Genomic DNA, 10,916 nt, shown 5'->3' with positions numbered 1-10,916 from the left:
CCCAAGCCACCCCATGACCCCCAAGGGCCAAATAAATAAATTAAGGCAAAACCCTTTAATTTATTTATTATTTATTTTTTATTTTTTTATTTGGCCCTTGTGGGTGGCCCAAACCACCCCCAAGGACCGTAGGGTGGCTTCAGTCGTCAAAACCGGCCGGTCTGGAGCGGCCGAAGCCACCCTTAGGGCAAAAATGGGGTGGCTGGCCACCCCCTAAGGCCAAGATAGGGTGGCCAACCACCCCATTATTTTTTGTTTTTTTTTGTATTTTATTCTAAATAATATTTTATTATTATTTTTATGTAGTGGGACACTTGTCCCATTTATGGCCTTAGAATTTCTAAGAAAAAATCTTAATCATGAACTAGATACTCTCTAATCCATTTTGAATTGGAGAGGATCCGAATCCCTGATTTGTAATCAACTCCATCTAGTATCAAAATAAACTCAAAGTTTCTTTAGGTATACTAAAAAAAAAAACAATTTGCTTCCTACTATCAAATTTCATCCACTAACTTAACAACTAATTCTAATAATGTGACACATCAAAACTAATAAAATTGTAACAAGTATTCTATTTAAGTCAATGTCATATTAACAAAATCTGTTAAATTAATAAACAAAATTTAATTGTAAAGAGTAAATTATTTTCTTAACATACATCATGTACCTCTAAATTAATTTTGCTATCACAATAAGTTAATTATAAATCAAGTAAACCGCATAAATTGATTTTGTATTTCGCTTTATTATTAAAAGTACTTGCATCCAATTTCATCCAATGTCCTTGCCTGCTTTCCCATTGCCCAGGGCGTAAAGAGAGATTTATTGGCAGCAAACATTTTTTTTTTCTTTAATATAAATTCATTTCATCTTTTAGATAGTCAGATGATTAAGAATTGAATGAATAAAATTTGAAGAATAATATTAGTAAAAGTAAATAAACAAGGGTTCTGCCATTATGATCAAGTTACATATTACATTGAGTGGGTTACACAGGCAAAAAACACAACAAATAGAAACCTTTTCCAACACTTGGGATTACAATCGATCGGCTGCGAGATAAACAAATGGAATATCGAGAAACAATTAGAAGACACAATCACAAAGCAAAGTGACTAGTTAGGAAAACGGTCTACTATCTTCAGTATGATGGCGGTGGCACCATCATCCTCATGCCGACCCAAATTCTGAAAACCACTTCTCATGCTTTTCTATATCAGAAGGAGAAACGCTGCGTTGGACCTTAATCAAGGCTTCTTCAAAGTCGCACATGGCAACAGGGTCCTTTGAAATCTCATCCTTGGGCATGTTCTTAATCTCATCACGAGTCTTTCCAGCTATTTTGCGCCTCATGCCATTCAAGGAAGCATCCCGGCAGACGTTCGTCAAATCATCTCCACTGTACCCATCTGTTCGGCGAGCCACATCATCAATATCTACATCGGGGGCCACCTGATACATGATCAACATGATCAATCAGAAAACATACAAAATAAGTACAGGGAAATATATACATGCATGCATATGATTGGCAACTATGATGGAGTTACTTCATCAAGACAATAACAGAATCAGAACGGTGTGGGAGTGAGGGCACAAGCAAGAAGACCAACTTGATTATTTTTTGATTTGTAATCACAGTATTATAGAAAAGAGAAGTACACAGTGCGTACAAAAGTTCTCCTAAATTAACGGATCCTTTAAGTTTGAACCATATAGACTAGACAAGTGATCAAACCTTCCATGCAACATATTTTTCATCTTTAGTGGTCATTTTCTAGTCAGCAAATTAAAGCAAACCATGCAATATGCCAATTAAGTTACTTCTATGTTAACAATCCAGGAGACAAATGACCTTACATTCTGAAATTAACCAAGAAATGCAATGTCAAATGTGATACAAAAAAGAAGATAAATTGATGACCAAAATAAAATCTTAATCCAGTACTATGGGCAGATAAAATACAAGTTATAAACTCATTTACCTCTACAGTTTTCAAATTGATTCGGATAAGTTCTTTACGGCTCTCAAAATTTGGAAGAGGAATATATATTCGCTTTTCGAGCCGCCTCCTGCATTAGATTACCACAAAATTAGATATAAAAAAAGAAAACCAGAAATTCAAATGGTAAGATCTTTTTTTTTCTTGATAAGTAATGCATATTATTAAAAATTCAAATGGTAAGATCTGAGGTGCGTATACCCATAATGATAGTTACTGTAGTTAATAAATCAATGGGTGAAGAAAACCCATACGCAAACACAACAAAATGAGCACCAACCTTAACGCTTCATCTATGTCCCACGGAAAGTTGGTAGCTGCCAAAACCATCACTATTTTACGGGTACCATCTTCACTGGTGGAACTATTGTTCACACCATCCACCTGAACTAGAAGTTCAGATTTCACCCTTCTGGATGATTCATGCTCCCCTGATGCCCTGAAGAAATGAAGTTATTTGACTTTGGGTTCAATAAAAATACAAAAAATTTGTTAAAAAATTTTTTTGATCGAATCACATTTTAGTGAAGAATGAAGATATTTGTGAACTCGGTTCAATGATACACAGAGAAACAGAAAATAAAGCCATACAACAATAGAGAGAAGAGTGGAAGGGGGGAAGAAAGAGAAAGGAAGGAGGGGGGGGGGGGGCAGCTCTATTCAAAGCAACAGTACATGCATATTTAAACATTCAACTTATAAGGTTGAAAACAACATAATATTTATATCACTAGTATTTATCAATAAATGCACAAAACTTACATGAGCAGCAACACAATAAATGAAGGAATAAAACATAAGAAAAAAGATATGGGAGAAAAATCAAGATTTATTGAGATCTTAAACTAAAAGCAGCTGGGCAAACATGAATAGGCTTTTCAAACCTCTACAAGAAGTGGCAAAAGACTTACCCCCGGGCATTGCAGAGAGAATCAATCTCATCAATGAAAATCGTACTTGGCGCATAAGCTCTTGCCAGATCAAACAAACACCGGACCATGCGCTCACTCTCCCCACGCCATTTTGAAGCTAGTGTAGCTGAGGAAACATTGAAAAATGTTGTGCCACACTCAGTAGCAACTGCCTTGGCAAGTAGTGTCTTCCCAGTTCCAGGGGGGCCAAACATGAGGACACCTTTCCAGGGTCTCCTAATTCCCTACAAGTAAAGAAGCAATAAATTTAACCCAACCAATAAACCTTGTCAGCAAAAAATACATATCATTGCAGGAGAGAATCATTCAACTCAAGGAGATGCAGAAATGTTGGATGGGAACCAGTAAAAACCTTGCACCCCAATTTTTTTTTTTTGATAAGTAATGATGATATATAAAAAGAACGCAGAGGGACGCAACTCACATACACGGGAAGTATAAACAGAGAGCGCCTAGGAGGGAGAGAAATGAAAAAGAAAATCAGAGAAACTAATCACTAAAGGAACTAGCTAAGCGGCCGTCCAGGAGTAAAGAGTAAAGAAGAAGAAATGAGTCAATTCCTCTATGGTCCTAGTGAAATTTTCAAAACATCTAGCATTTCTTTCATTCCAAATACACCACATAAGACACAGAGGGATCATCTTCCACACAACCGCGCTTCGAGAACGTCCTCCCGACCACCAGCTAGCAAACAAGGCCCTCACCCTGCAAGGCATGACCCAATGCAACCCAAATCGCTGAAAAATCATGTGCCAAAGAGCACTTGCGAGCTCACAATGGAGAAGAAGGTGATCGACTGACTCTCCGGTCTTCTTGCACATACAACACCACTCCACAACCACTATGCTCCTCTTACGCAGCGTATCATGAGTCAAAATTTTGCCTAAGGCCGCAGTCTATCCGAAAAAAGCCACCCGCTGAGGCGCCTTAGTACGCCAGATGCTCTTCCAAGGAAACTCCTCTTGATTAGGAATGGACAAGGCCTTATAAAACGACTTAACCTCGAACTTGCCCTTCTTGGACGAAGACGAGTAAATATGATCTACACTGCCTAGGGAGACCTTGCAAGAATACAACCGATCAAAAAAAGGAGAAATCAAATCCATCTCCCAATCTTGGACCGATCGAACGAAAATGACATTCCACTCAACAACCCCATTCCTCCCAATAAAATTATCCTTCACCCAAGCTTCTTTATGTCTGGCGATACTGTATAAGGACGGGAAAGCTTGCTTCAAAGAGTTGTCCCCACACTAAATATCATGCCAGAATCGGACTTTCGAACCCTCCCCCACCTCAAAACGAATACCTTTGGCAAAGAAATTCCACTCTTTACGAATATGCTTCCATAGACCCACACCATGAGAGCCCGAAACCTCCTTCGTGCACCACCCACCTTCTTGATCTTCATACTTAGCTTTGATCAAATTACACCAAAGAGCCCCGTTCTCATTTGCGTATCTCCAAAGCCATTTCTCCAAGAGAGCTTGGTTAAACTGGTGCAACTTCCGAATGCCAAGACCACCATAACGAAGAGGGCTACAAACTTGGTTCCAACTTACAAGATGCAACTTGGGCTCATCCCCCATTCCTCTCCACAAGAAATCTCTTTGGACTTTCTCGATCCTTTTAGCTACACTTACAGGAATCGGAAACAAAGACAAAAAGTAAGTCGGAAGATTAGCCAAAGTACTCTTAATGAGGGTTAAGCGACCTCCTTTAGAAAGATACATTCTCTTCCAACCTGCCATCTGACGCTCTATCTTTTCAATCACATCATTCTACATAACCGTATCCTTGAACGAAGCCCCAAGAGGGAGACCCAAATACTTCATAGGCAATTCGGCAACACTACACCCCAGGATGTTAGCTAAACCCCCAATGTTCTCCACCTCACCAATGGCCACAATTTTTTAATTTCCAAGATTTACTCTCAAACCCGAAACAACTTCAAAACATAAGAGGATGAGACGAACGTACCGGATTTGCTCAATAGAATCTTCACAAAAAATCAAAGTGTCATCCGCAAATAAGGAGTGAGAGACCATCAACTCCGACAAGACCCTATTTCCCACCGAGAACCCAGTCAAAAGGCCTTGGTCAACCGTCGCGTTCACCATCTTACTCAAAGCCTCCATAACAAGCACAAACAATAACGGTGAGAGAGGATCCCCTTGCCAGATTCCCCTCGAACTGTTAAAGAACCCTTCTGGAGAACCATTCACAAGAATGGAGAATCTTACCGTCTTAATACACCATTCTATCCAAGCCCTCCACCTCCCATTAAAACCACATCTATGCAGCAAATACAAAACAAAGTCCCAATTTACGTGGTCGTAGGCCTTTTCCAAGTCCAATTTACAAAGGACACCTGGCACCCCTGATTTCATGCGACTATCCACACATTCATTTGCAATAAGAACAGAATCTAGGATTTGCTGACCCCCAATAAAAGCATTTTGAGAATAGGAAATGACCTTATCCAAAATAGTTCTCGTCCTATTGGCAAGAACCTTAGACACAATTTTATACACCCCTCCCAATTGATAGTCGAGAATTAAATTTTAGCGATGAAATCCAATTAAACTTCCATGTCGGTATTTCCTTTTTACTCATTTAAATGGATTTAGAACTATCCTAACATATAATTCCAATTAAAATCAAAAGAGTGACGGAGCATAAAGAAATATGCTACTAAGCACATAGAAAATGTTTAATAAGAGATTTATGACCAAAATGAGAGATGAACTGGATCATGTCTCAATACCAAGATTACTTCCAATTGCTCACAAAAGTAGTATAATTTAATTGTGATCAAACCCGATGCAATATACTTTAACGCTAACTCCGCTTTAACCAGTCACGTACCTGGAAATATTCAGGCATCCACAGAGGAAGAACAACAGCTTCTTCAAGTAGTCTTTTTGCTTCACTCAGCCCTGCAACGTCATCCCATCTCACTCCAGGACTTGTTTCCAACACATCCCTTTCAAGCATTGCAGCCAAATCAGGATCAGGCCCCTCATACTGTGCCCTCTTTGACTTTCCATCTTCAGCATCACCATTCTAATAATTCCACACACACAATTTAGCAGAATACAGACAGCCTCAATCTAATATAATTACTCGTACTAGGAAAAGGATATGAGATACAGGTGTTTCAGAGGTTGGAAACTAAAGAAGAGTATGGACCACTATTTCCTTATCAGAAATACCATTTAAAACTTGAAGACAACACTAAGAAGTAGCCAAAATGTTGCTACAGCTTACAGACTTTTTAATTCCTGAAAATTTACATGATAAGCATCAAAAAGTTGAAGAAAAATATAAGAAGTCTTGGATAGACATGTGATAGATTGATTCATCCCTCTAATTCACAATTTCTTATTAATATCATGATTGATAATTAAACCATTGTGAAAAGACAACCCAGCCTACACCATTACTTGCCTACAAGTCGGCAAAATCCTAAGACTTTCAAATATTTCATATACTTTAATGGAAAAGAATAAAAATTAGAATTTCAAAGGAACATCACATCTCCCACAAAACGATAAATGTTTGATTTCAGTAAAACTAACTTATTGCATTGAAAATTGCAATTACTCCTTTGTGATCAACGCCTTATCTACTTTAGGCCGACTTGAAATGGACCCAGCATCATGTCACTTCCTTAGAACAACCAAACATAACTTTTTATCACATGTACATTAAAAAATGGGGAAACTTCACTAAGGACCCCCAAACTTCCACCCGTTTTGAAATACCCTCCCTGAACTTCAAAATCTCTCAATTTAGTCCCCTAAACTTTCAATTGCTCTCAATTTGGACCCTTCCGTTAATTTTAGCTGTTAAAAATTCAAAAAAAGACCAAAATATCCCTGATTTTTGTTTTTTTTTTTTTTTAAAAAAAAAAAACGTTTTAGAAGTTGGAATTTAATACAAAAGTCAGGGGTATAAACGTCATGTGATGTTTAAAATCTGACGGAGGGGTCCAAATTAAAAACAATTGAAAGTTCAGGGGACTAAATTGAGAGATTTTGAAGTTCGGGGGGGTATTTCAAAACGAGTGGAAGTTTAGGGGTCCTTAGTGAAGTTTCCCCTTAAAAAATTTCAAAAGAAAACCCTGACAGTTTACACATTTCAATGTCAGCAATTCCAGAATTTGAAACCAACACCTCTACAAAATTTCCATATCATAGGTAAACTTCCAAATAAGACAGATTCTGGGGTTTCAATTTCATTTCAAACCTGGATAATACCATGAATTCAAACTTCGGCACTAGCATAAGAGAGTAAAGTATAGTCATCATCAGCAAAATGAAGATAAATTTTGGGACAGCATGTTCTATGGAAAAAGGGCTGAAGAAGCCAGTTATATGATAGTATACTTACTAAATTGGAGATAAAACTCCACCAACCTATTTTGTTACTAGCAATAGGTCCTCTACACAAGAAAAAATAAGATTTATATAGTAGTTCCAAACCCCAGTTAACAATAAACTATTTTTCCAGCTACAACTTACCGCTGAATCTCCCTTGCTAGATTTTCCAGAACCAGTGCCTTTCTTTCCAGTAGTTGATGCTCGAACACCCGAGTTAACCCTGCTTGAACCACCAGCCTTTGCAGGGCGGCCAGTTGTATTTGTTCTAGTAGAACCACGAGCCCAAGTTGCATCTTGTGGTGACTTCCTCATGCCCACTTGACCAGCCCTAGCTGGTCTTCTACCAGTTGTATCCCGACTAGGTGGCCGCCATACATCAGGATCATCCATTGCAGCACCTGAGGAAGTTGGGTACTCATCCAACGGTTGAAAAACAAATGATGATTTAGCATGTATTGGTGGTGAAGAAGCGCGTCGGCCCATGGAACTTTCCTTGAATGCCCTTCTCTCCGCATCTAGTTGTTTTACAACTTCTGTTTCCTCTGAAAGGGCTTTCTTGACGTTCATCCATTTTGCATGAAGTAAAGGGTCATCAAGACTGTTTAGGTGCCTGAAATAGGAACAGGAGTTTGAAAGCTTTACTAAGTGAACTTACGCAAACACCAGAAAAGCAACAGATCACGCTCCAATGTTTTACCATCTTATAAGACACAATTAAAATTGCAACATAGTGTATGGAACAACTCCATGTATCTCTTACACAGCTTTTGACAGTAAAAATTGGTAAAAATATATCATGTGTCAGCCACTCAATTTAATCACCACGCAGATTTAAGTAAAAGAAAAAAAATAATAAAACGCAAAACTATGTCTCAGCTAGTTAACACATTTCCAGTTAATGACGAAATCCCCAAAACTAAGCCAAATACCTGCAGCTGTTTCAGTCAGTAAATGTTATTGTTTCCAGCTTACCGATTACACATTCACCATATAGTTGAAAAACACAATCTCAACTCAACCAAGCTTTCCCACGGCAACCAAAAAATGCTACCACACTACGATCCCTTTTTTCCATTTGCCATTATCTATGTATTTTTTAAAAACACCTAAAAAATTTTCCCTCCTTTATGGTTAAAATTTTCGATCCAAAAATAGAACTTCCGGAAAATCTCCCATGAAAAATCCAAATCCAAATAAAAAAAAAACATAAGGGTCATAAACTAATAGAAAAAACAACATTCACACCTACATTATCTCCAATATTTCCGAATCAAAACCCTAGCAAATGACAGAATTCTAGAGAGAGAGAAAATTACTTGTTGATCTGAGCAACGGCGCCGTCGAAGAAGATAATGGAGGTGTCGTAGAGGCCTTCGAGCGCGTACTCCCTCGCCAATTTCAGGTGGTCCTGCAAGCCCGCCAGTGAAGCCCCTCCCATTCCCCCCAAAAAATTTTGGGTTTCGCAGACCCAGAAGAAGAAAATAGCTCAAGTATGTTTTGTTTGATGGACCAGTGGGCTCGACGGCGACGTTTAAACGCCGAGGGACGGAGAGGGTGGGGGGAACTCGAGAGCGAATTGACGGAACTGTCCTTCCGCTTTACCCGATTTTACGTTTCCGGGAAAGTGAATGGTTAGAACTTAAGAGGCATGGCCGTTCGGGGCTTTGATTGTGTCTGGGAGTGGGGCCCATGTGGTGGACCGAATTCGACGGGTTCGATTTCGCCCAAAACCAAGTGGGCCCTTATACTCGAGAAAAAGTAGTGGGCCCATTTCAACATAAAGCCATTTCCTCTATTTCGGCTGGGATTTTTTTTTTTTCGGTTGGCGTGGGATGGGGTGTAAAATGTAATTTTCTTTTTTTTTTTCTTTTTTTTTTTTTAACGTGTAAAATGTAAATAATAATAACGATAATGATCCCTTATTTGATTTTATACTTTAATTACCAAAATAGCCCTACCAGAAATTCCCTCTATTTATGGTATTGGTGGTGGTAGCTAATGATTTTACCTTCCATGCTAATCTTGTGGGAGAAGTCTTTTCACATAAAGCTTTCTATAATTTCAATTTTTTAAATTCAAATCATTTTTTTTAGGGTTAAATACTAAATACCCTATGAGGTTTTATTACTTTTCGTTTTTTTTTTTTTTTTTTTTTTTTTTTTTAAGGGTTTGATTTTTATTACAGGAGGTCTATGTAGTTTTGATAATAGACCAAACTAATCCTTCTATCAGATGACCGTTAGTTAACTTAACGGAAATCTGCGTGGACCAATCAAATGTTGATACATGACACTTAAATTTTTTTTTTTAAAAAAAAATAAAAAATAAAAAAAATTGGGGGTGGCTTGGCTCCAAGGGGTGGCGCCACCCCCTTGGCCATTTGAGCCACCCCCTTGGCTCCAAGGCCACCCCCTTGGTGCCTAAGCGGGTGGCTGAAACTACCCCCAGTGGGCACTAGAGGTGGCTCGGCCACCCCCATGGAGCCTAGGGGGTGGCCGAAACCACCCCCAATGGTGGTTGGGGGTGGTTTCGACCACACCTTAGAGCTAAGGGTGGCACACGGCCACCCTCAGGTATTGGATTGAGGTGATTCAAGCAGCCTTAGAAATGTAACACAAAATACTACAGTTAATTGTGAAATAGTATTTTCCAAATTTAGACGTTTACCATGCCAAAATCGCCCCACAATAAAAGGATACAAATCTGGATGAATCTTATTATGATTTCAGACTTCTATTTGGACTGGAAGACAGACCTCTGAATTATCTAGGTTTGCTAGGGCTTCTAAGACTCTCACAAGCCTATAAATAGACCTCTTTGCATTCAAGAAAAGGGAGAGAATTCCAGAGACTAGTTTTGGGAGACAAGTCTGGAGACAGAATGTAATCCACGACTTTTCTCTGTAGTTTAGTTTAGTTTTTATTTTTATGTGGAGCTAATTCCCAACTAAGGTTGAGGATGAAGCCTCACCAATGAAGAACATCAATACTTTCATGTAAGTCTTTATTTATCTGATTTTATTGGGTTTAAAATTTCAATTGTTTTACTTATTTTCAATGTTTGGAGTGATTTTTAGATATCTTTTGTGATTTAAGGATACACTTGATGATTTAAGATAATTTCACATAATTGATTGCTTGATTTTATTTGCCTAAATAATTGGATATCCCTTGTGATTTGTTCTACGGATAGATTTGGTGTTTCAATTAAAATTGGATATTTTTTGCGATTTACGAATACATCTAATGATTTAATTGATATTGGATTCCTTTTGTGATTTGTGCAATGAATGGATATATGGTATGGTTTTGATTAATTGTTTGAAGCATAGTAAAGCATATCTAAGATTTTAATTGTGAGAACTTCAGATTAATATTGATGAACATGGAAGTATGTTGTTATGATTCGGTGAGTATGAATTCCCAAACCTTAGTATTTTATCTCTTAGTTTATTTTAATTAATTTATGTTTTGTCTTTTAAATTTCAAAAATCAAAATTCAAAACCCTTTTGGAACTAGGTTATGATTTAATTAGTTTAGATTTAAATTACTCTTTCAAGAATACAATTTTCTGTGAGATCGACCTCGCACTT

The 10,916-nt window shown here is 38.0% G+C and overlaps 1 protein-coding gene across 1 annotated transcript; it reads right to left on the bottom strand.

The window, feature by feature from the left end:
- Positions 1-887: 887 nt before the first annotated feature.
- Positions 888-8,942, bottom strand: LOC132187471 (katanin p60 ATPase-containing subunit A1). Its single transcript, XM_059601790.1, has 7 exons — positions 8,640-8,942; positions 7,465-7,933; positions 5,807-6,004; positions 2,918-3,162; positions 2,287-2,445; positions 1,989-2,076; positions 888-1,455 (listed from the first exon to the last, which is right to left on the bottom strand). Exons 1-7 carry the CDS (start codon positions 8,759-8,761, stop codon positions 1,174-1,176), a joined length of 1,563 nt encoding a protein of 520 aa, XP_059457773.1. The 5' UTR covers positions 8,762-8,942; the 3' UTR covers positions 888-1,173.
- Between the last annotated feature and the right edge of the window lie 1,974 nt (positions 8,943-10,916).

Source organism: Corylus avellana, chromosome ca7 (assembly GCF_901000735.1).
Source record: "Corylus avellana chromosome ca7, CavTom2PMs-1.0".
Classification (NCBI taxonomy): domain Eukaryota; kingdom Viridiplantae; phylum Streptophyta; class Magnoliopsida; order Fagales; family Betulaceae; genus Corylus; species Corylus avellana.
This window is presented reverse-complemented; position numbering and strand designations above follow the sequence as displayed.

What these genes read in the sequence shown, in the direction of transcription:
- LOC132187471 (XM_059601790.1), bottom strand. Translation starts at nt 8,761, where the DNA reads ATGGGAGGGGCTTCACTGGCGGGCTTGCAGGACCACCTGAAATTGGCG. An exon ending in GGATGCCTGAATATTTCCAG is followed by an intron (nt 3,163 to 5,806) that starts GTACGTGACTGG and finishes CTTTACTTGTAG; the next exon opens with GGAATTAGGAGACCCTGGAA. An exon ending in TCTCTCTGCAATGCCCGGGG is followed by an intron (nt 2,446 to 2,917) that starts GTAAGTCTTTTG and finishes TCATTTCTTCAG; the next exon opens with GGCATCAGGGGAGCATGAAT.